Here is a 26,083-nt window from a genome sequence, read left to right on the forward strand (position 1 = left end):
GAAAAAATCCCAACTTTTCCTTTTCGGAGAATAATTCAATTGTTTTATCGATTTTTTTTATGTGGTCTTTGACTTCCGTTTTGAAAATAATGATCAATTTGTAGCAAATTTTCCTAACCAAAACTAGGAAAATATCATTCCAGTCAACCATTAATAAGTAATCATTAAGGTCAAGCACCATCCTGCAAAATCGGCTAAAACTTCCTGCGATTCGAGAAGCAGCTGTTTTTCGTGCAAACCCACAATTTGCTACTGAATATCAACAAGCAGTAGATCGGAATGCAAACGTTGGACATCGATTGCGTTGGAGAAATTCTCCACCGTTGCAACTCGGTGGTCTTCCCCTCTTGCTCTTGGTGTAGATTGAGCAAAACCAAGCACCAAGAGAGATGACTCTGCTCGGAGATTGTGATGCTGCGCACTTTTTGTGCCCTTGTCCAGATGGGGGCCATCAGATGGAAACGGCTGTTGCTCTAACTGGCTGTGGAACGCATGAGATATGAATTTGTGCTTCTTCTCTCAACAATTTTTAGATTCCTTGCTCGGTTTTTCTCCAAAAACGTTGAGCTGTCCTGTTCACATATGCCTGTCTTACAGCGGCACGAGGGACAGCTACATTCAGTGAACCGTTATGTTTCTTCTAGGTGCAAATTCTCAACTATGCCGAAGTATATCGACTACAGGAGAATTGTGTTGAGCATAAGCCATCGGATCTACATGCATAGCTTGGGTATTTGAAATAAATTCATGCTTGCACTGCCTCATACAGTTTTGCGTAGTCAAGTAATGAGTTGAATGTCTGTTCGAGAATCTACAAGAACTCCCATGAGTATTGATCAACGGATCTACAAGCGCTAGCAATCTGGAACGTCCTGATGCTCTTCTCAAACCACCTGAAACGTCTCTGAAGCACCATGAAACGTATTTTAAGTTCTAAAACGCCTCTGAAACCTCCTGTAACCTTCGTGAAGTTCACCCGAGAGTTCATAAAGTCCCCTAAATCCAACCTAAAACTTCCTGAAACGCCCTGAATCTCCATAACCGCCTATTAATCCCCTCTGATACACCTGTGAAGCTAAGCTTTAAAACTAAACTTTTGCTGTATAAGAGTTTAATAAGGCACTCGTAGACCAGCGTTGAAGAATTCGTGTACTTGGGCTCACTGGTGACCGTCGACAACGACACCAGCAGAGAAATTCAGAGGTGCATTGTGGCAGGAAATCGTTCTTACTCTACGATCGAATAAAGTTCGCCGAACTCTACGATCGAATAAAGTTCGCCGTAACACGAAGTTAACCATCTACAAAACGCTGATTAGACCGGCCGTCCTCTATTGGCACGAAACATGGACCCTACGTGCAGAGGACCAACGCGCCCTTGGAGTTGTCGAACGGAAGATGTTGCGCACCATGTACGGCGGAGTGCAGATGGAAGACGGGACTTGTAGAAGGCGAATAAACCACGAGCTGCATCAGCTGCTGAGAGAACCAACCATCGTCCACACCGCGAAAATCGGGCAACGCGACTAAAATGATTCTCGAGAGTCATCCAACCAGTACAAGAAGACGTGAAGCGCAGCGAGCTAGGTGGGTCGACCAAGTGGAGGACGATCTGCGGACCCTACGCAGAGTGTGGAACTGGAGACAAACAGCCATGGACCGAGTGGAATGGAGGCGGCTAAATACTATGTACAGCAGAGGCCACCCCGGCCTTAGCCTGATCGATAAGGTAAGTAAGACCAGCGTTTGCTTCAGAAGCTATTGCATATACAGCAACTTTTGTTAGTTGGGCTGAGAGCCACCTTAAAGCCCCCTGAAACCTCTTGAAGCGCCTTTAAACGCCCTGTAACGCGTTGAAACACATTGGAACGCCTTAAAACTCCCCTGAAATTCACCTTAGAGTCTGTCAAGCCCCCGAAGCCCCTATGAAACCTTCTGTAATTACACACGTAACAGCCTTGAAACGCTTTTGAAATACCTTGGGTCCCGTGTAGCACACCTGAGAGACCGCGAAGTCCCCTTAAATGCTCCCAAAACCTCCTGAGACACTCTGAACCACACTAAAACTTTCTGAAACGCCTCCTGAAATCCTCGTGAAGCTCCCCTTAGAAATTACGAATTCTTCTAGAGCTAAAACCTCGTGGAACCTCCACGAAGTTCACTCGAGAGCTCATAAAGCCCCCTAAATCTCCGAAATCCTTGAATCTTAAACCCTCTGAAGCTCATCTGTAAGCCTGAGAAGCTCCCCAAAAACCCCTTGAACACCTCCAGCCTTGATACTTCCGTGAAACTTCAGAGAAGCTCACCGGGAGCTCGTGAAACCACCTGAAACTTCCTGAAATGGCTTAAAATACTTTTGTTTAAATGCTTTAAAATTCTTCTGAACCCTCATCCCCACCTGAAACATCCTCTTTTTTCTTTCTCTTGTAAACCATAGGGGGATAATCTGCTCAATAGACACCCGGGCAGAAGCTCCAGGTAGCATGGGGTGAAGGACAGTCTTTGGAGCCTCCACCTGCCCCGATCTTGCCGAGGATTTCTTGCCCACCACGGGATCGGATCCAACCCAGTAGACCAATTCGGATAAATACTTACCATAGGGTGTATGGTGAAAACCATTCCTGCACCATACAGTGTACTAGTTACAATAATGTGTATTGTAATGAAATAGTTCGCCAAAAGCTTTGCTTTCCTAATTGCTACTATACATATACATCCGATCTTTATGTAACAATATATTATGCTGTTTTTCTTACGTTTGAACCATTCACTTTTCCGAAATATTATTTTTTCCGTGCATTTTCTAATATTTATTCAGTTTTAGATTTTTTCCGTGCTTTGTTTTGTTCATGTTTGTGACTTTTTTATGCAAAGGAAAGAAAAGAGATCACGGTGTGTTTATAGAGCAACTTTAAAACAAAAAAATAAGTAAGTCTGGAATTTTGCCCAATGATACTTTGGGCCATTCCCTTCAATTTGCTGGGTCGGTGGAAATCATCCATCGGGGGGTCTAGAACAAAAATTTTTTTTGAAGGTTTTTTATGCAAAAACTCTTAAAAGCGCATTTTGTAAATTTTTGCATCTCCTACAAATAGTCACAACTTTTTTGTCTTTGAAGATAGAACCATAAAAATTTCAGGCGTTTCGAAGTAGTATGCGTAGATGACTGTGTGAAAATTTCATTGCAATATGTTGAATGGTTTTCAAATAATACCAAAACTTTAAACGCATTCTAAAATACTAAGCTTAGTAGCAAAAGTCCAACAAAATATCTATATATTTTTTATATAATAATACAAGAAAAATATTTAATTCCAAGCACCTTGAGTTATTATGATGGCAGTACTGTGAAAACTTGTTTTTCGAATGATGAACAGATACATAGTCAAATACATGAAAGGAAAACACACACACTGCCATTATGTAGCTTTTCACTAAAGTAATAATTATTTATTTCAAGAACGTGGTTTTGCGTATACATGTTAATTTTTTCTATTTTTTTAATAAATCAAGCCTTATCTTAATATCAAATTGCAAGCGAAAGGCTTTAGAAGAGCGTGGCCCAATAATTTGGATTAAAAAAAGTTTGTTTTTTTTTTCAAAACATATAGTTTTATGTAGAAAATATTCTACCAGTAAACAACGCCTTAACAATGAACAATCACTCTTCCTCATGCTTGGAGGTTTTAAATTACACAGAAAATATTTTTTAAACATCATATACAAATCGATAAGAATATTTAAGTCATTGTTATCAAATTGTTTTTCCTAGGATTTATGCTGAGCAGCCAATTTTCATGCTTCATGTAGAAACATTTTCAATAAGTACTCCGTTCTCTCAACTATTCTTTCCGTACTTATTATCAGTTATTTGTTAATAAATGGTCGCATAAGCAATAAGCAACATATTGCTTTTAAATTCAAAGACAAACTTAAGTTTAGGTCTAACAGCTATGTCAAATATCGTGGAATAATCCGGAAACTATGTTTAGTATCGTAAAATTGCCCTTGATCGAATATTACCCAACTGAATTCTGTTTTGAATTCAGTTCTCTTTATTGTGTTCTTCAATCAAGAGAGTGTTTTAATGTAGACTCATACCCACAACTTCAATGTTATTATGAGGTCTTTAACAGAGTTAACTTGTTTTTATTGTTGACTAAGGTGAAATACTATTGATTTTAAGCTTGTAAACATGAGTTTCAAAATAATTTAGTTTCTGTACTTTTTCCTCAAAACAGGGATTCTCATTCCTCGAGTGCTTTTCTTGGGTTACCAATTAACATTCAAATATTTTTTTGAGGAAGGCCGACATGCTCAGCGATCATGATAATTGTGTTTATTATAGGATTCTCAATAGAGACATACTTGTACTTGTGAACATGTATACGCAAAACCACGTTCTCGAAATAATAAATTATACTTTAGTGAAAAGCTACATAATGGCAGTGTGTGTGTTTTCCTTTCATGTATTTGACTATGTATCTGTTCATCATTTGAACAACAGGTTTTCACAGTACTGCCATCATAATGACTCAAGGTGCTTAGAATTAAATATTTTTCTTGTATTATTATATAAAAAATATATAGATATTTCGTTGGACTTTTGCTACTAAGCTTAGTATTTTAGAATGCGTTTGATAGTTTTGGTATTATTTGAAAACCATTCAACATATTTCAATGAAATTTTCACACAGTCATCCACGCATACTACTTCGAAATGCCTGAAATTTTGATGGTTCTATCTTCAAAGACAAAAAAGCTGTGACTATTTGTAGGAGATGCAAAAATTTACAAAATGCGCTTTTAAAAGTTTTTTGCATAAATAACCTTCAAAAAAAATTTTTGTTATAGACCCCCCGATGGATGATTTCCACCGACCCAGCAAATTGAAGGGAATGGCCCAAAGTATCATTGGGCAAAATTTCAGACTTACTTATTTTTTTATTATAAAGTTGTTCTACACAACACACCGTGGAGAAAAAAGTGAAAAAGTTGAAATGTTTAATAAAGTGGTAAACCAGGTGTCCTATGGACTGCAGATTGTAACCTTGTAGCTCAGGGATTAAGGGATCAACAGGGTCGTCTATAGAGGATGGCTTGAACTTTCCTGTCTCCACGGTTTTAAAGGCAGTCTATCAACAGTAACATTGAACATTTGAAGCACATATGAACACCATAGAAAATCTGAGACCGACCAACAACATTCACAAACACTCTAAATAAATATACTAACGGGAATTAGAACAGATCAGCAGACCAGCGAGGGATGGTAACTCCTTCCGAGTTCGGAACCGTTCAACAAAGGGCCAGAAATGGTAAAATCGCTAGAACCAGGGCTGTGTCCTTAATAAAGTGGCTACTCTGAGGCTAGTTACAATTTACATAATTTATTTTGTGACGTCACACTTAACTAGGGGTACTTGCATGCTGATTGAACTTCGGGATCCGGATCCCCGAACTGTGGTAGATTGTTGTTTCGCAGGTAGGTAACCGGCGGCCACATTGACGACGGTTGTCGGGGCTATGGTTGGCCAAATGAAGATGGCGAATTCTTGGGCTGCAGCTGGAGGCATTCGGAGGACGCAATGGCGACCGATCGTGGTTTCGTTCGACCGGCAGATCGCAATGGCCGTTGCTGCGGTAAACCTCACTCCGTAGAGGGGGGGGGGGCTCACGGCGTTTGTCTGTCGAGGCCGCCACGGAGATTCGATTTCCGATCACTGGAGAGCGCACTTGACCACTACAGATGCTTCCGGGGTCACTCCTAGGCAGTGGTACACAAATAGAAAGAAAAAGGCCCAATTGCTGGACCTAACCACAAATTTGAATACCCCGTGACGTCACTAGCACAAGCCTCTTACAATTTGCCATGAGCAATACAATACAACAATTCACAATAGAAATTACCTTTTTCTTATGGGTTTTCTGTTTAACTTTCTACTTTTTGTATCTTCGCACTACTATTTAGCATCAGAACTGTTGGAAATGACACATATTAGTTAGGTCCTTTTTACATAACACTAATCCAAACACACTAACCGTACTATCTTCGTGGACGTTAATACTAATTTTTAATATTTTTTGTGGTGTATTTTAAGCATAACTTGCACAATTTTAAAGACCTAGGATAAGAACAAAACAACACTTAGTTATTAACGATTTTATCACAAACTATAAATTAATTTTAACCTTTTACAATATGTACATTATTTACACGCGCGCACTACTGTCTGTTCTGGTGATCTTGATCGGAAAAAGAGATTGATCATTGGCATTTCTTGCTTTTATAATCAACAGCCATCTGTGGAACAGAGCTAGATTAAACATGCAACATTCAACATACATCCATTGTTTAATCTTTTGCGCTCATAATTTGGTCATATACCCGATTTTTGCTGGCTCCATCTGTCTGTCAAACTAAAGACCAAGAAGTACTTTACCCAGTCTCTTTACAATGTTATACTGTCAGACGGCCCGTCAAACAGTGGGTACAGTAAAAGTGGAACAGAGCTCTTGCACTCATCAAGCCAACTGAGTGAAGCCACCCGTTCCATACTGGTATTAGTGGGATCTTACTTCGCAAAGGGCGTATTAGTCATAACCGGAAATTCGGGAAAGGAAATTGGAAATATCAATCAATCTTGTGGCGGAGCTACAAGTCCAATTCGGAACCAACGGTTACAAGATCCAAGAGATATGGCGGGCTAGGTATGTAGAGTGCGATGAAAGGAATACGAATGTAGATCAATCCGGAAAGACGCAGGTCAGATTACCGTAAATCAGTGGATGAGTTCAGCACTATTCTTTCTGTATATTTGCATTTAGGAGAGTTTTCTCCCCTTCTCTCATGTGAACTTGCCTTCGGTCACAACAGAATCAAATGCGATTGAAGAAATTTATCTTTGACGTAGAGCCATCTTTAACATATGGACTGTACTGGAAACTGGAACGACTACTAATATAGGTTCGTCTGCGGGTTCGCTTTTTAACCGATTTAGAGACGAACCAGCCAAGGGCTGAACGTCTCTTAAATAAAGACAAATCAATCAATTTTAACCGAACTTATATTTGCATCGAACTTGACAGTTTTCTCATGAGTTGTTTTGCATTTCAATCTTAAGACAAACTGGAGCCTCAATATTGCAAAATGGTTAAGCACGCTGTTATGATACTTATGTACCTCGTCACCCACTTCATGCAACTGCATTAGTGGTCTCATAACACTTAGTGCGCTCGGCATAGTTCCATTATGGCGCTCAAAGTGTTGCCACAAATAATGCTTAGTTTGCAAAACCCGGTTATCTGGCTGGTGGGGCATGGGAGCCTAAGCTTCAACTGTTAATGTAATCAGAGACTACTAAGACTTAGACGAGGGCTATCCTATATATGAAGGGTTTTCCAAGACGCTCTGGGGAATTCCCAAAGCGCATTCCAATAGTGCTGAACTTGATAGTTTCTAGTCCGCACTATCAAAGATAGTTCTATTTAACATTATTTTCTGGTTAGTTTGCCTAGAAAGCCATTAACAGGAGGAACATGACAGAATAATATAAAATTATATGGTATATGTAATGTAAAACAATACAACATAACAAAATAGAACCATTCCAAAACCATTAGATTGAATGTATAGCCAGTAGTGAAGTTACAATTAAAAACAATATATTTACAGTACATTTTATTGTTTGAAACCATACATTTACCATACAATGTACGGTATATTAAAACCCACGTATCAGTATTAACAACCTGTATAATATACTGTAAAAATCTTATTTACATTTCACTTTATGGTGTCTACTTTACATCTTATTGTTATTGTATTTTTATTTTTACAGTGGTGCCTATTGTAAAAATATGATTCTAAACTGGGGACTGCGAATAAAATCAAAACGGTTGTCAAGATATCTCCATGCACCGCTGTCAAAATATCACCGTCGAAGTGTCACAGCTCTAACAGCTACTGTTCTTATGCGATTCCACCTGTCAGAAAAGTATTGCAACAATATTTTTTCTGAACAAGTCAAACAAGACTGACAAAGTGCTGTTTAGCAAAGAGCATTAGAATTAGCATTAGCATTAAGCAAGTCGCACAAATTCGTAGGTGGTACAGTCCCAGACCGCTGTTATGAGAATTGTCTCCTTCCCGTCCGTTACCAAAGCACACAGATTTGGGACTAACCTCTGACTTCAAGACAAGATTGACGCAATCCTCCAACGGCCGAGAGCTGTCCTGGCCACGTCATTGCGACCGCTGAGGGATGGGAAAGAAAGATTAGTTGGACACCTTAGAAAGGTATGCAGAGATCTCTACTTCCTCTCTGGGTGTTATTAGTGGAAGGGTTAGGCCAAAGGATACGTTTTGTCAACGTTCAGGCACCAGAACGATACGCAAGAACAAACTCACCAGACCATACGAATTCCAGTACTCTCGATACGAAGTTATTGACTCCTATCGGCGTCTTCTGGACACCCAGTAGCAATATCACCAAATCAGCCGTCCAAACACAAATTCTCCCACGATGATAAATATACCAATTTTGAAGTACTTTCACTGCAATCACAACACTCCCGCACATCTGACTTCTGCACCGCCCACACACTCACGATAAATACGCAAAATTAAAGAGAATTTCAGGATTTCGGCACTAAAAAACTTAATACAATGACGAATTATTCTTTTCAAAACGATGCCCATATCGACAGTTCAAACAAATGTCACGCGCACTTTGCAAACGAAACACTTCCGGATGGCGTAGCGCTACCAGCCCCCTTATCCCACTCGGAAAAACGCGAACCATTTGAAACTTTCACTTGCGTAAACGAAACTGCTATCAACAGTATCTCTGCTCAATCCCAATGTAGCTCGCCTGAGAACCCGTGAAGTTACATAAAATACTCCTGAAACTTTAAGAAACGCTTTGGAACGCCTTGAAACGCCTCTGAAACATCCCTTGAAACCCACAAAAAGCTCACTCGAGAACCTACGAAGCCCCCTAAAGCCATCTGGAACCTCGTGAAACCTCCTGAGAGCCTGTGAATCCTTCTGAAATCTATGTGAAACCTTCAGAAACGTTCTTAACTACTCGGAAACATTTTGATACGCGTCTGAACCCCCCTGAAACTCCCCTGAAACTCATCATTGAAACACCTTTAAATGCCTCTAAAATGCTCTGAACATCTATGAAGCCCCCAAAAGCCATCTGAAACCTTCTGAATTGCTTTGAAACACATTGAAAATCCTTAAACCGCTCTTGCAGCTCACTTGAGAATCTGTGAAGCTTCCTAAAACGCCTGGAAATGCCTTGGATCGCATAAGAAAACCCCCGCTGGGGCGCAGTTGGTCACACGTTTGCTTCAAAAGCAGATGGTCATGGGTTCGATCCCAGCCCCGGCACTTTCGTCAGTTGCTCTTTCCCCCTGAGAGCAGCTAACATTGACCCTCTTCTGAGCCCATGGGTCAAACGAACCCGGATACATGGACATTAGGCCGTCCCTTTTTTTGTAAAAGTTTGAAATGTTAAAAGTTCAATATTGCAAAACGATCGTTTTAGCTAAAAAACTATCATGCCAAAATTTGAAGTCCGTTTCTCAAGGCTAAGTGGTCCCCCACGAGGCCTAAAGTTCCCTATCGTAATTCTGAACACATTTTTGGCTCTTAAGGGTCCTAAATTCATCGATTTTAGTAGAATAGAGTATTTTTTCGTCGAAAAAAATTCATGATTTTTTTATCCTATACAATTTTTGAGAACTTTAGGCCCCGTGGGGGATCATTTAGCCTTGACTTCAAATTTTGGCATGTTGGTTTTTTAGCTAAAACGATCGTTTTGCAATATTGAACTTTTAACATTTCCAACTTTTGCAAAAATAGGGACGACCTAATGGACATCCGCGAACGGCAACTCATAATGGACCCCCAATCGGACTGGAAATAGGAACAACCAACAGCCACACATCCTCGTGCTCATCATTTCATCAGTAAGTGAAAGCAACGCAACGTCAACGAGTTCGATATAGAGAAGAATTAGAATAGAATACATTTAGGCGCTGTACAAAGTGTAAGTACAGCTTCCAATTGGAATCGCTCACGCAGTGCCCTAGTGAACAAAAGAGCTGTAAATTAGGTTAAGAGATTGTAGGATAAAAAATAATTGAAACGACTTGAAACTCTCGTAAGGCTCACTTTGGAGGCCATATAAGTGAAGCACATCTATATTCCTCCTAAAACATCCTTAAATTGTGGAACGGACCTGGTGTAATGGTTAAAATATGTGACCATTGAGCCGTGGACCTTGAAATGAATCCCGCTCCCGACAAACTCATTGAAATTTGGGTTCTTCTGTCTGAGGGGAAGTAAAGCCATGGGTCCCGAGATGAACTAGCCTAAGACTTATAATCTCGTCAATCTACACACTCAGTCGAGCGCTCGGCAATCCACAATTAACTTATTGCTGGTACATATATCGCAATATGTTAAGTTTATTCATAGCAGCACCCATGCGTACCGCTATCAACAATTTAAACCGAGATTTGCACAGTCGATCTCGAGGTGACCTTCTCCAAACGCTCTGAAACACCGCTCCTTGAAACTTTCTTAAAAGCCTTCTGAATTTCCAATTGCACACCTTCTAATCTCAAATTGACTCGCCTTCCTTTAAGTTCTTTGAATCTATTCAGGTAAAACATCTAATTAAGCAGTCCCGACTCACCGATATGAAGGTTTTAGTTTAAAAAGGGCATAATCTGCGTAGCCGACTTTCGTGCCTGTGGTAGCCATTCCTCGAGTCCAAGCGCCACCTCTTTTGTAGCTCCGAGACGATATGGTCGATAGCCAATGGAACAGTGGCGTTCCAGCCAAAACATCCCTACACATTCCCTGGACAAGACAGTCCGAAAGTCCACCACATGTGGCAAGCGATCTACACGTGTTCCGCGATTTCATCAAAACCTGTTCAAACTGGACACTCGGGAGAACCCGTATGACTGAATCGATGTATAGATGTAGTCTTATGAACGGCTTACGTAGAACTAATTTTAGTCATCTCAGACAAACACAGCCCTCCTCCTCGTAGACTTTTAATTCTACAAAAAAAAAAGTGTTTCTTGGGAACTCCTGAAGCTATGCGAAAGAACTTCTCATCAACCACTGTGTCGTTAGTACTCGATTCCAGAAGTAGTTTCCGAGAATCTTTTACAAGTGTAACCAGGTATCCTAAGATGCAGGAGCGCATCTCCTATAGCCGCCCAATTGGCAATAAGTATTGGATGCGTTTCGTACATCCAAGGTCACTACTGTACAGTAGCGAATTACGCTGGGAAGCTATTTCGGCAATTTTAGCAACCGACAGTGTCCACTGTAGACGACCTTCGAGCACCTTCCCAGCCGTGTCGTGGTCTGTATGAGGACGGACCACCGGGTAATTTCCCCGCCTTTGGCAATAAGACCTGACTCTGTCGCTTTCGAACCTCTGGAAAGACTCCCTCTTAGGAGCATTTCTGCTGATCTGAATATCTCGAGAGCCTCAGATCTGCAGAAATGTCGGCTATAGCTACTTTCAAGGACAGGTTCGGAACTTTGTCTGGACCTGGGACCTTAGCTATAGTGTATACACTAAGGAAATCTTAGCAAGTTCCTTATCGGCGACCCTCTCCTCATCACCAGTCCCAGTATCCAGCTGTCCCACGAAAGACGTGATGCGGAAAGAGCCCCTTGATAATCCACTGCAACATCTCTGGAGACTGTCCCTCTGTAAAAGCTTTCACACCTTTTATCTTGGCCCTCACGATTCGCATTGGTATTCTGACAGAGACGCTCACATCAGGCTTTTTTTTCTTGCCCTTATCGCGGTTTTGAGTGCGACTTTGGCAGCGACGAACACCACCCTTCACTCATTTCGCTCCTCATAAAAACGGGCTCGCTGTTTGCGCCTCCTGGCCCGTAAATATTGGCGATGCAGAACCGCAATCACTTCAGTCCACCAGTAAGCCAGTGGTTTTTCGATTCTAGGGTGGACTTGCCTAGGCATGGTCGCATAGTACGCACACGAAAGCATCCCTACCAGCTTTTCCGCTTAAGGACAAGGTATTTGGAGTACATTGCTCAAAATTTCTAGAGCACCGTTTTTTAGAACCGTTGAACGGATTTGGATTAAAATGCATCACGCTGTTGACAACCACTGAACAATTAGCGTGATGCATTTTCATCCAAATCCGTTCAACGGTTCTAAAAAACGGTGCTCTAGACATTTTGAGCTATGTACTCCAAATACCTTGTCCTTAAACCGAGTAGGCTTCGCTCACGGCGAAGCAAATGAAGCTATGACAAAAGGTCGAAAGACATAAGGTCGAAGAACAAAAGGTCGAAGGACAAAAGGTCGAAGGACAAAAGGTCGAATGGACAAAAGGTCGAATGGACAAAAGGTCGAATGGACAAAAGGTCGAATGGACAAAAGGTCGAATGGACAAAAGGTCGAATGGACAAAAGGTCGAATGGACAAAAGGTCGAATGGACAAAAGGTCGAATGGACAAAAGGTCGAATGGACAAAAGGTCGAATGGGACAGAAGGTTGAATGGGACAAAAGGTCGAATGGACAAAAGGTCGAATGGACAAAAGATCGAATGGTCAAAAGTTCGAATGGACAAAAGGTCGAATGAACAAAAGGTAGAATAGGAGAAAAGGTCGAACAGGAGAAAGGTTAAATACACAAAGGACAAATTGGAAGACATGAAAAAGTGATCAGAATTTGACAGAGAAACGACAATTAAAATTCCGATAAAAATAATAGCACGACTGAATCAGAAAAAATGTTCAACAACTTTATAAAAAAAACATTGAAAGATAGGAAAGTGTCTACTAAAACATGCAATACCTCATATGCACCAATTTATAACCGCATTGCAATTTAAAATAGATGCCCATAAATGATAGAAAGTAATGTTATTCATTAAAGTTAAATGTGGAATACAATACTCCTTAAAAGAACAGCTTATGGGTTGAAGTAGGACGAATCATAGATGGAAATATTGTCATTTGAAACTCCAATCATTTCAGTAATTTGATTGAACCAAACAATCTATGAATTAGAGAAGGATCACTTGATCACTAAACACAAATAATCAATGAATAATTCTGCAGTATAGTTAGGAAGAACAGCGTTTGATTAACCCGTTAACGCCCAAGGTGTCTCACAATTTAAATCTTCAAATAAATTTGTTATCAAAGGTCAAATTCCAATAAAATAAGCATGATTTGATGAAAAAAATGGAAGTCTATGGTGTAGTTCCAAAAAAATACTTCATTGTAGGTCCTCAATATCTGATAATTTTCTTGAGCTCTACTTCAGCACAACTTCTACGCTATCGTTATATGCCGATCCGTATAGATAAAATGCAGCTCTAAACAAGAGAGAGAGATGATAACCACTCAAAAAAAAAAAAAAAAAAATAGAAAAAGGACTTATAAATTGTGGCAGAAATATAACCCGATAAACGCCTAAAAGTATGCAATGCATGGTTCTTGTAATTTCATGTAGTTTCGACTGCAGTGTTCAACTTTTCTTATTTTTTTTTAACAAATCAAATGAAGAGAGCTCACTATGTGTAGCATAAGCAAACGTTAAAATACTTTAGAAGTTAGATTTTACACAGATAATTATTTCTAATAAAGTAATTGAGTTTTGTCTTCAGCACCCCACAAACTCTCTTTACCTACTCACCATACGTAAACTTTTCAGAAGTTTTTTTATATATAAAAAATAAAATCGTGTTAAGTAATGCTCCATTAAATTTGTCTCCTTTGACAGATACGTACTTCGATCTCGACTATATGGTCGTCTTCGGTGTCTCGTATTTACAGGTATTCTACTCACACGCCCAGGTTCACCATCATTCCATGTTTTGATATAAAATTTCAACCAGATATACTCTACACGGCTTCTCCACTTATGTTTGTACTACTCCATGATTGTTTATTCGTGAACAATATGTGAATTTTATGGTGTTATTGTGGGCACTAATAAAGTTATATCGAAAAGATAATGTGAAATCCCCGAATGAATCCCGGGAGGATATACAGAAGGAATTCTGAGAGTCATATCTGGTAGAGTTCTGAGGGAATCTCAACTGAAAGCTTGGTAGGAATCCCTGAAATAATCACAGAAAAAATCCCGGGAGGAATTGCTGTATAAATCCCGAGCGAGGATCCCGGCTCATAGAAAGAATTCCATTAGGATTCTCTGAATATGTTTCGACAGAACATTTTAAAAGTATACTAAAATGAATCTGTGAAGTAATTCCTGAAGAAATCCGTGAAAGAATGCTAGGTAAAATTTCTGAAAGAATCCTTTCAGGATTTTCTAAAGCAATTCTGGCAGAAATCCCTAAAGTTATTCCTGAAGGAATCCCGTAAAGAATACCTGATGTATTCCTTAGAGAGATCATGACAGGAATGCCGGCCAGAAGCTGAGCAGACATTCCTGCAAGAACCATAGAAGATGTCTCTATGATCTAGGGTTGCCTGAAAACAATCACGGAAGAAACATCTCTCTCTCTCTCTTCTTGGCGTAACGTCCTCAATGAGACAAAGCCTGCTTCTCAGCTTAGTGTTCTATGAGCACTTCCACAGTTATTAACTGAGAGCTTCCTCTGCCAATGACCATTTTGCATGTGTATATCGTGTGGCAGGCACGAAGATACTCTATGCCCAAGGAAGTCAAGGAAATTTCCTTTACGAAAAGATCCTGGACCGACCGGGAATCGAACCCGTCACCCTCAGCATGTTCATGCTGAATACCCGTGCGTTTACCGCCTCGGCTATATGGGCCCCTAGGAAGAAACATATATTTTCTCATTTTTTTTTCGGGAGAGATCCCTTAAGGAATAACAGCAGGAATCATGGAAGGAATCTTTGAAGGAATTCCAGCACAAATCGCTAAAAGAATGCAGAAAAGAATAACTAACAGAATCCTTTCAGGATTTTCCAAAACAACGCCTGCAAAAATCCCTGAAGAGAGCTCCGGAGCAATCCATACAGCAATCTCGGAAGCAATATCTGAATCTCGGGAAAAAACCTGAGAAGATTCTCGAAAGGAATGCCTGAAGAAATCCTGGAAAGAATTCCTGAAGGTATCTCAAAAAAAAAAACCTCAGCTCATCTAATCTCATCTCAATTCTTCACCCTATTCTCTAGCCTCTACTTTTTTCTTTGCCCTCTATTCCAACCCTCTATCCTACGCTCTATCATAACCTTCAACCCTACCATCTGCCCTACCCTCTAAACTATCCTCTACTATAACCACTGCTATATCCTTTACCGTACCCTCTAGTCTATATTGTGCTTAATCGTACCGTCTACCCTACTCTCTGCCCCAACATTTTTCCTACCCTCAAACCTACTCTCTATTCTACCCTTCTCCCTACCGTCTACCCTAAGCTTCTACTCCACTCCCTCTATCATTCACCCAAACCCTCTACCCGACTGTCTGCTCCACCTTTTATCCTACCCGCTACCGTACCATCTACCCTTTAGATACGCATATTGTGTGGTATTATTGATCAAACTATCATTCTGGCCACTAACTTGGGTATGGTCCGCCATCTTGGGTTTCAAAATGGCATCGGATATTCATTTTGAGTTCTCTTCATGAAGCCCGATCGATAGATACCCATATTGCATGGTATCATAGCTCAAACTACCATTCCATGGGCGCTATCTTGGATATGGTCCGCCATCTTTAATTTCTAAATAGGGTCAAATATCGATTTTGACTTCTACTCATGAAGCCCGATCGATCGATACCCATATTCCATGGTATTATAGATCAAACTACCATTTCGTGGCCGCCATCTTGGATATGTTCCGCCATCTTGGATTTCAGAATGGCGTTAAATATTGATTTTTTACTTCTACTTATCATGCCCGATCGATCGATACCCATATTGCATGGTATCATAGCTCAAACTTCCATTCCATGGGCGCCATCTTGTATATGGTCCGCCATCTTGGTTTTCGAAATAGGGTCAAATGTCGATTTTTGACTTCTACTCATGAAGCCCGATCGATCGATACCCATATTGCATGGTATTATAGATCAAACTACCATTTCGTGGCCGCCATCTTGGATATGGTCAGCCATCTTGGATTTCAAAATGGCGTTAAATATTGATTTTTTACTTCTACTCATCATGCCCGATCGATCGATACCCATATTGCATGGTATCATAGCTCAAACTACCATTCCATGGGCGCCATCTTGTATATGGTCCGCCATCTTGGTTTTCGAAATAGGGTCAAATGTCGATTTTTGACTTCTACTCATGAAGCCCGATCGATCGATACCCATATTGCATGGTATTATAGATCAAACTACCATTTCGTGGCCGCTATCTTGGACATGGTCCGCCATCTTGGATTTCAAAATGGCGTTAAATATTGATTTTTTACTTTTACTCATCATGCCCGATCGATCGATACCCATATTGCATGGTATCATAGCTCAAACTACCATTACGTGGCCGCCATATTGGATATGGTCCGTCATCTTGGATTTAAAAATGGCGTAAAATAACGATTTTTGACTTCTACTCATCAAGCCCGATCGATAGATACCCATATTGCATGGTATTATAGATCAAACTGCCATTTCATGGCCGCCATATTGGATATGGTCCGCCATCTTTGATTTCAAAATGGCGTCGGGTATTAATTTTTGAGTTCTACTTGTGAAGCCCGATCGATAGATACCCATATTGCATAGTATCCGAAGCAGCATTGTCGTTAAAAAGCATATATTCTGGAGTTTTGACCGCCATCTTGGAACCTAAGCCGCCATCTTGAATTTAAATATCCTTGCTACCATCTCCACATCCTAAGGAATGTGTGATTAAAAACTCTGCCGAAGAAATGAACTGTAAATGATTAACCATTGTCAAGATTCCACGGAAATAACTTTTTTTTCGCATTGGAAATGATGCTCACAGATCGTGACAATATGCATTCTTTGCAGCATCGTTTACGCCACCTAGTGAACCAGTCACATACTATATTGTGCACTATGAGCAAGGTATGGGTGTGGAGAACATCTTCTCTGAAGAAAGTATTCTAAAATTTTGCATGATTCTGGAGATATTTACATCCAAAGGACTGTCCTATTTATAGGACGCTGGGCGTTCGGGGCATCTGTCCTATAAATAGGACGCTGGGCGGATATGGGTTAAAAGAAGGCAAAATTTCTGATTAAAATATAAGTACCTGAAGAATCAATATTTTTTCGGCAACAAATCTTGAAAGAACAGCCTATAAATTAAAGAAGGAAAAATTCCTGAACAATAAGATCAAACTAAATTTCCAATAAATACTACATTAACACAATTTGAAAGAACAACCTATAAACAAAAGAAGAAAAAGTTTCCTATAGAAATGTTAGTGGCTGAAATGCATATGATTTGTACCGTAGATACACAGTTATGGATCACACACGGTTACGGATCAATTCGATGTTTACGGTCGTATGTTGCAGCTTAGCATGGCATGGCGTGGCATAGTATATTGTTTATGCTATGAAGACTATGCTGTGTTATGTCATGCTGTGCAGTGAGGCGACATTTGACCGTAAACAACGAATTCATCCGTAACCGTGTGTGATCCATAACCGTGTATCCACGGTATAACAACACTATAATTTTTCTCTCAATGAGCAGCAACAAAGGTTCATCCAAAATATTTTCTTTTAAGTATTTGTCGACCATTTGTCCTTCGACCATTCGTCCTTCGACCTTCTGTCCCAAAGCCCCCTAAATATCTCGTCGTTGAAGTATGATATTTTCCACCTATAAGGCCTTGGCCTACTCGCTCCTCCTGTTCCCTTCCATCTGGCACAGACCAGCCTTTTCCGGACCACCCTTCCCAGCTTTCGGGGACGCCTGGCTGGGGTTCGACTTGCCGGCTATCCGGGTTAACAACCGCCTAGCTTTGCTGGTGCCACCTGGTAGTTACTAACCTGGCGCCTGCTCCACAAGCTTCTACAAATGCTTTTCAAAAGTAAACGCACCCGCCGTACCCGCGAGTGCGAAGGCTCAAAGACTTCCGAACCTTTGTCTTCGCGGGCCACCTGCCACTGCCGCAGTTTCCATGGGTTTGTCACGGTCATGCTGGGCTGCCGTCATTAACTTTCGAAGTCTTAGTAGGGCCTGCTTGCACAGCTCCCTACTCCTCCTTCTCCTCCGGCAAAAACACGGTAATATTCGAGGTTGCTACGATGGGGCGTTATGTCCCTCTTCCCCCTATGACCGAGCTGGATGCTGCTCGAATTGGGAAACAGTAAACATGGTCCAGCATCCACAGCGCTTTTCGCGAGAGGAAAAATCTCACCCCCAGCGAGAAAATTCTCTCAATGGAACTTCTGCTTGAAAAGAATCGAAGCTCAATGAAAGGGCTGAAGAGAATCGATAACATCCGTAGGGAGAGCCACCCGCGCTCGCTCTCGTGATGGTGGAGAATCTCTCCACCACATCCGGACGGAAGCATGCACAACAATGCAAACCCAAACGGAACGGAACAGGGAATGGCGCGCGGATTCCCCTTCGCTCACACATCGGCACATCGGGGAATGAACCAGCAGAAGCCAGTTTTTCATTTCGATCGCGTACGGGCACGAGAACGGACACGACTCGGCGTAACGGTTCCCCATAGTTGGCGCGCGCTCGCTTTCTTCCACCATATACTCAGGACTGACTGTCTGTCTGGTCTGGTCTGGTTTGCTCGGTTGTTGGTCGGTCGCTCGTCAGCCATTGAAATTCCGAGGCAGGATATAGCTACGTGCGGAAAAAGGGCAGGCAGCTAATCAATCAAAGTGCGTAATTGAATCGCTGTGACTGGGGAGAAAGTTACTACGGAACGGAAAATCGGTTTTGCTGGTGGGAAATTTCCGGGTGGAGAGAAGTGCCCGCGCGGTTGTTCTACGGTGCCGGAGGGAAGCTGCAGGTGAGCGCTTCATTAGTGATACCCGATACCACTGGATGCTGGAGGAATACAAGACGCAGACGCGCTGACCAATTAGTGAGATTTTGAAGAAAGTTGAGAGGTGGGAAGCAGTGTTGCACGAAAATAGTCCGCACAGGATACCAATGGATACGTGTTGAAGTGGAAGGTTCAATAAGTGAGTGATTGAAGAATACAGCAGAGTTGAACCGTTGTTGATTACGAGTTAGCGAAGTGGTCGGAGTTAGCAAGCGGAAGAAAATCAGTGTTCACAATGAGTGATTTCCCAGCGGTGGTTGAGTTGAACGTGGGAGGAGTACAGTATGCTTCCGGTTTGGATACGCTCAGATCAGAGGATGGATCCTGGCTGCAGGAGGTGTTCGGCGGCAGCGCTGATGACATGCCCAAGGATAGCCAAGGTCGGTTCTTCATCGATCGCGATGGAGTGCTGTTCCGGTACGTGTTAGAGTACCTGCGAGAGCCGGCCAAGTTCAAGGTGACGGCAGAGTTCCAGGATCGAGTGCGACTTCGTAGGGAGGCAGAGTTCTTCCGGTTGAGCGGATTGGTGGAAGCCTTGACCAAGGAACCGGGCTGCATCACCATCGGGTACCGGGGTAGCTTTCAGTTCGGACGCGACGGACTGGCGGATGTCAAGTTCCGCAAGATCACACGATTGTTGGTCCACGGACGTGTGGCCATCTGTCGGGAGGTGTTCGGCGATACCTTGAATGAGTCGCGAGATCCAGATCACGGAGGTCCGGATCGCTACACGGCGCGGTTCTTCCTGAAGCACGTGTTCATCGAGCAGGCCTTCGACATGCTGCAGGACAATGGCTTCCGGTGCGTTGGTAGTTGCGGCTCGGGCACGGCCGGATCCATCACGGAGAACCTGAAGCCCGGCGTAGACTCGGAGGAGAACCGCTGGAATCACTACAATGAGTTTGTCTTTATCCGTGATTAAGGCAGTCAGCGGTTATAACCGCTGTAGGGAGGATTGGTGACCAAAAGATAAGTGACGGGGAAAATCTGTAGATATCATGTGATACATTTAATAGCCACAAGTTTGATCAGCCCAGAGTGCTGAAAAGGGGGAGGGGATCGAAATAATCCAATTCCAAGAAAACAACGGAACTTGTGTTCGTTAGTGTTCGTTTTGATGAGTTATAGGATGTGAACTCGTGTGCGAACGTGACATGCATCGATTCCTTTTCCGCTGACGATGACGGGGTGCCAACTTGTTGAAAATCACGATTAGTCCGGGTTTCCTTGGGGGAGATGAAAAGCCACATCATCATTATCGGGTTTTATCTGGGCTTATAGGAAACTGGAAGGTCGGATAGACGGGTGAGAAGTGCGACGCGGTCAGGGTGGCATACAATCAAAATCTCACTCTTCATCATTCTCGCTTCCAGAGTGCCTACCAACCAGGAGGCAGTGTCGAGTGGAGGAAAAGTCTGGTAATGATGTGTTTGACGACGATTGAGCAGGGAAATAACCGGGACGATGACGGACGGAGGGACGAGCTCGGTTGTTGATTGGGGAGTAGTTTTTCCCATCCACCGAGCATCCGACAACGGATGATGCCAGATAGCTGGAGGCTTGAAAGTTGTGCTGATCGGCGCTCGGCTCGGCTCCACTGGATGGATTTGGTCCATGAAGGGCATGGCATAGTGGAGCTTGGGATTTCATCTAACTATGGTATGGTCGGGAGTGATAAGTTTGTCTCTGTTTGTGACGTTTTTTGTTGAACAGCATTGAAACTATGCTATAACATTTATTTGATTTGATTAGGTGCTTTTTGATATATTCCTCGAATGTTTGGAGCACTTATGCATACTTTTGCTTGGAAATTTGTATACTTTCTGATTAATCATTCGATTGAATTTAGAAAAGATCTACGAATCTTTACTTAAAGCAGCCCAATGGCTATGCGTCTGACCCAGTAGTCGAAAACAAATTCTAAAAATTGGGGATTTCAAAACTTCTTTATTGCTTTTCACCGAAGGAGCATTCAACGGTTACATGTCTGATAGAATCTTTGATGTTTCATTAGACTCTTGCAGTACAACTGTAATCCAAAAGTTTGCACATGGAGTATATATGTTATATTGATGAATTTGATATTCTTGGGAGGATTGTAGTCCAGACAACCGAAGGTCCCATAAGGATGTTCATATTACACCGTATAAAGTACTATTTTAAGTCACTATCACATATACATACGGCAGAGGGACGACTTTCATCGCATATGATGATATTTTTTCCGTCATTAGTTCGATTCTGAGGGGACAAGTGTTGTGTTTTTCGAATATCATTAAGTCGTATAAGATGCTGCATTGCATCGCAACAGCACACACCGTGAATCGCGTAAGATAACGCTTCTTCGAGTCATATAGCGCTATTTTCGTCCCGCCAATACATCACTTCCTCTATTGAACGCATCTTTTGTAAACAACTGGAACTTTTGCTGCATCTTATTCGGTGTAACCTTGCCGTATAAAAGTACGTATAATACAGTGGTGATTATGCGAGCAAATTAGTTATCGACAACCACTACAGAAGAACACATTCAGGTATCAAGACTTACTTCAAAGATTATAGCTTGGGAATCTACCCAGAATTCAAAATTTCTCCCAAAATTTTATACAGATTTTTCTCCCGGATTCCTTTCTGGATGTCTACCACAATGCATTTCTATTTGTTTTTGAAGTTTCTTGCAGAACTTTTCCCGTGATTTCCCCCGATGTTCCTTTTTGAGTACTTCTAGGAAATTTTAAGTAGAGAATTTCTGGAGTTTCCTTTCTGGACGTCTCCCAAGATTCCATCCCGCATTTTCCCAGAGTTTTTTTTTCGAAAATTTACCGGTGTTCCTTCCGGGAATTCTGAAAGTTGTACCTGGGACTTATGGCAGGATGTTTGCAAGAGTTTTCCACGGATTCTCTGCAGGAATATCTCCTGGATTTTCTGCTGAGGATTTTCACGGTATGCTCCCAGAGTTTTTACTGGATTTTTTCAGGAGAAACTTCCTCAATTTTCTCAAGGTTCGCTCATGAATCTTTAGTGAACTAGTGGTTTCTGGGATGGCTTTCCAACAGTTTCTCCTGGAGATTTTTGCGAGATTTTTTCAGAAGATCTTTTTGGGATTTCTTCCAGAGAATTTTCAAAAAATCTCTTGGTGTTCCTCGCGAGGTTTCTTCCAAATTTTGTCCCGGGTTTTTGTTATAAGGTTTTTAAAGTCCATACAGGAACTTTCCAATCCCCAATGTCCTACTGGGATTACTCTCTGATTTTTTCAAAGAAGTCCCAGTTTTTTTTTCGGGATATCCTTCGAAGATCTGCTAGGGATGCCCCCAATTTGTAAGTTCTTTCCGGAGTTTCTAGTGAGATTTCCTTAGGATCCCTTCCGATATATCACTAGAAATTTCTTGCCAGGAATTTAGTAGGTTATCCCAGGAGATATTCCAAAAAATAAAACTGGGAGATCTTGGCAAAAGCTTTGGGTACCACTATGAGTGAAATCCCACAATTGGCACACAAAATGCCGGGGTGTAAAGTACTAGCTGTCAAGTAAAATTCACGAATAAAAAAACATAACTCTGATACTTTCTGATGAAACCGCAGGATGATTCCCGAAAAAAATACCTGGAAGAATCTTTGAAAAAAATACCGTAGATTCCTAAGAGAAATTTCTGAAAAAATCCTCGTAGGTATTTCTGAAAGAACTCTCAAATAATTTTCTGAAAATATCTTTAGGGAAATTTCAGAAGAAGACCTTTGAAGTTTTTCTCAAGGTGTCCTTGAAAAAAAAAGGTCGGAAGAAATTATCAGAGCCATGATAATCCCTTGAAAGCTTTCTTAAAAATACGTGGAATAATTTCTGGAGGAGCCTTGAAAAAAAAAAACATTTTGAAGAGGGATTCCTGGATTTAATTGCTGAAGAAAAACGCCCAACATTTTCTAAAAGAAGAAGAATTTTTTGAAAAAAATCTTTGGAGTAATCAGAAATTCAACACAAGCAATCTGCACTATTTGCAATGGAATCTCAGGAAAAATATGCAGAATTTGGAGAAATCACTGAACAATTTTATTTAGGAACCTCATAGAAGATATTCCGAAGAAAACTTTGGAGAAATATATAAAGGAATGCTGAAGAAATTTCTGAAGAAATCTGGGGAAGATTTTTCAAAAGAATCCCCGGAGAAAGCTCTGATCGAATCCATGGATAAATTTCTGAGGAAGCCCTTAGAATGTTTTCTATAGTAATATTTGCAAAAAAATGGCGTTCTCAGCCTTGGACTTTTCAAAGCGGAGTTATGTACTTGTTTTGCCCAAAGTTTCAGTTCTTTTATTGAAGGACCATTTTTAAGGGGGTAGTTTTATTTAGATTCAATTGAATTAATTTCTGGAGGAAGCTCTAGAACGATTTCAAAAGGAAACTTTCAAAAAACTCATGAAGGAACTTCTGACGAAATCCATGCAAGTTTTTTTTAAATAATCCCTGGAGAAATTTTTGAAATAATGCATTGCTGGAGAAAATTTTGTTACAATTTGCTGAGCAATCGACGAAGTGATTTCCAAAGGAACCGCTGGTAGATTTTCTTCCAGAATCTCTGGAAGAACTGCTTAAGGAAACTTTGAGAATACTTCTAAAACAATCAATTGAAAGTTTTATACACAAAATCCTGCAAGAATTCATCGCAGCGTCACTGAAATAATATTAAAGAAGTTGGTGGAGAAATTTCCCAAGGCATCCGTGGGAGATATTACAAAAGAATCAGTGGAGCTGTTTATGAGGGAAATCTTCTGCAGGATTTTAAAGACGAATCTTTGGAGGAATTTCCGAGGATATCTATGGCAGGTCTTCTAAAAGAATCCTTTGAGGAATTTCCGGAGAAACCTCTAGAGAATTTTTTTTAAAGAAGCTCCAGAGGAATTTCTAAATTTCTGAAGTAAGCCTAAAAGGATTTTTCTAAGCAATCTTTGGATATTTTTTGCAGGCATCCGTGGGGAAGATTTCCAAATGAATTTTTGAAAGATTTTTAGAAAGAATCCCAGGAGTAATTTCTGTAAGACAATGTCTGTAGGGACAATTCTTGAGGAATTCATAGATAATATAATAATAATGGATTTTTTTGAAAAATTTCGAAAATATTTCTGGAAAATTTCCTAAAAACTTCTTTGAAACATTTTTTGAAGAAAAAAAAAATCAATGTATAAATTTGAGGAGAAAATTATAATAGGTAATTCAAAATGAATCATTTGACAAATTTCTGTAAGAATTAGTTGCAGGATCACAAAAGAAAGCTCTGTTGAAATTACTGAATCAAGCCATGCAAGATTTTTTTAGAGATTTTTGAGAGAAATTGCTAGATTCTTTCCAAAGCAATCCCTGGAGAATTCTTCCAAAGACTCCGTGAAGAAATTCCTGCGAGGACGTCTGAAGGAAAACGTAAACATTATTCCAAGGGAATCATTGACTGGATTTTTGAAAGAATTTCTGGAAGTTTTTCTGAAAAACTTATTTCTGGAAGAATTTTTTGGAGAATCCCTTATGTAATTTCCAAAAGAATCTTTTATAGATTTTATTTCAGAATCACTGGAAGAACTGCTTAAGGGACCTTTGGAGATAGTTCTAAAACATTTAATGAACAATTTTATAACCAAAACCCTGGAAGAATTTATCAAAGCATCAAAAATAGCTTGTAAAATTTCTCAATGAATTCTTGGGAGATATTCCAAAAGAATCAGTAGAGCAATTAATGAACGATTTGCAGGGTTTTTAAAAGGAATCTATGGAGTAATTTCTGAGGAAATTTACGGCAGGTCTTCTAAAAGAGTCCTTTGAAGAATTGTTTCTTCAAAGGACTCTTTTAGGGAAATTCCTTAAGGAAGCTCTGAAGGAATTTCTGAAGCAAGTCATGCAATGTTTTCTAAAATTGTAACACCAAATAAAATTCTGATGAAAGCTTCAACGGAATTGTTTGAAGCAAACTCTGGATGAATTTTTACAGGCATCCGTGGAGAAGATTTCCAAATGAATTTCTGAAAGATTTTTTTTAAATAATCCCTGGAGGAATTTCTATAAGAATGGGAACAATTCTCAAGAAATCTATAGATGATTTTCTAAAGGAATTTTTGGGGAAACTTCTGGAGGAATTTTTAGACTTATTTCTGAAGAAGTTTTTGGAAATCTTTCTGAAAACCTATTTGAAAGAATTTCTGAAGAACTCAACAAAAGTAAACCAATGAATAAATATGTTAAAAAAAATAAAAAAAAACGTTTTTTATAAGAATCATTCGAAAAATTTATGGAGGAATCAGTTGCAGAATCACTAACGAAAGCCCTTTTCATGGTTTTGGTGATAAGAGATGAACAAACCAAGTGATGAAAGTCTCTAGAATAATGACAAATCAATCATTAAATTTTTGGAGACTTTTTTTTTTTTAATTTTGAGAAATTTTTAGATGTGCCCGATGTAATCTCTGGAGAATTCTTCCGAAGCATCCATGAATAAATTACTGCGAGAACGTCTGAAGAAATACGTCTAAAGGAGCAACACTCCGAGCAAATCATCACTGGATTTCTGAAGGAAATTTTGAAATGTTTTCTGAAAAACTTATCTTTTGAAGAATTTTCTAGAAAATTTCCGGAGGAATTTCTGGAGAAATTCTTGGAGGAAAACATCCATGCAAAATATTCTGAAAATACTCTTATTGAAATGTCTGGAGGAATCTCTAGTGCATTTTCTGAAAGTATCTTAGGAGGAATGTCAAAAGCAATCCCCGAAGAATGCCGAATGATTTTACTTTTAGAAAACTTTTTTTTAATTGATGGCTTCCTATGGGATTTTTATTAAATTAAAAAAAATCCATAGGAATTTTAAAGATAATTTTCGGAAAATGTCCAATAAAAAAAAAATCGAAAGGATTTCAATAAAAATTCTTACACTCCCAGGAATCCCTGCAGAAATTTACGTATAAATGTTTAGATGAATTTCTGAATCCCAGGACTATTTATTGAAAATATCTTTAGTTGCATATCTGATGGGATCCCTAGAAGAACTAACAGAGGTTTTCGAAAGCTATATTTTCTTTGTCTTGGAG

At 40.3% G+C, this 26,083-nt stretch overlaps 1 protein-coding gene across 1 annotated transcript; it reads left to right on the forward strand.

Moving 5' to 3' along the window:
* Nucleotides 1-18,443: 18,443 nt before the first annotated feature.
* LOC109397627 (BTB/POZ domain-containing protein KCTD12) lies at nt 18,444-22,803 on the forward strand. Its single transcript, XM_029880412.2, has one exon. The coding sequence runs from the start codon at nt 19,254-19,256 to the stop codon at nt 19,938-19,940; it is 687 nt and encodes a 228-aa protein (XP_029736272.1). The 5' UTR covers nt 18,444-19,253; the 3' UTR covers nt 19,941-22,803.
* Nucleotides 22,804-26,083: the final 3,280 nt, after the last annotated feature.

Source organism: Aedes albopictus, chromosome 1 (assembly GCF_035046485.1).
Source record: "Aedes albopictus strain Foshan chromosome 1, AalbF5, whole genome shotgun sequence".
NCBI classification, from domain to species: domain Eukaryota; kingdom Metazoa; phylum Arthropoda; class Insecta; order Diptera; family Culicidae; genus Aedes; species Aedes albopictus.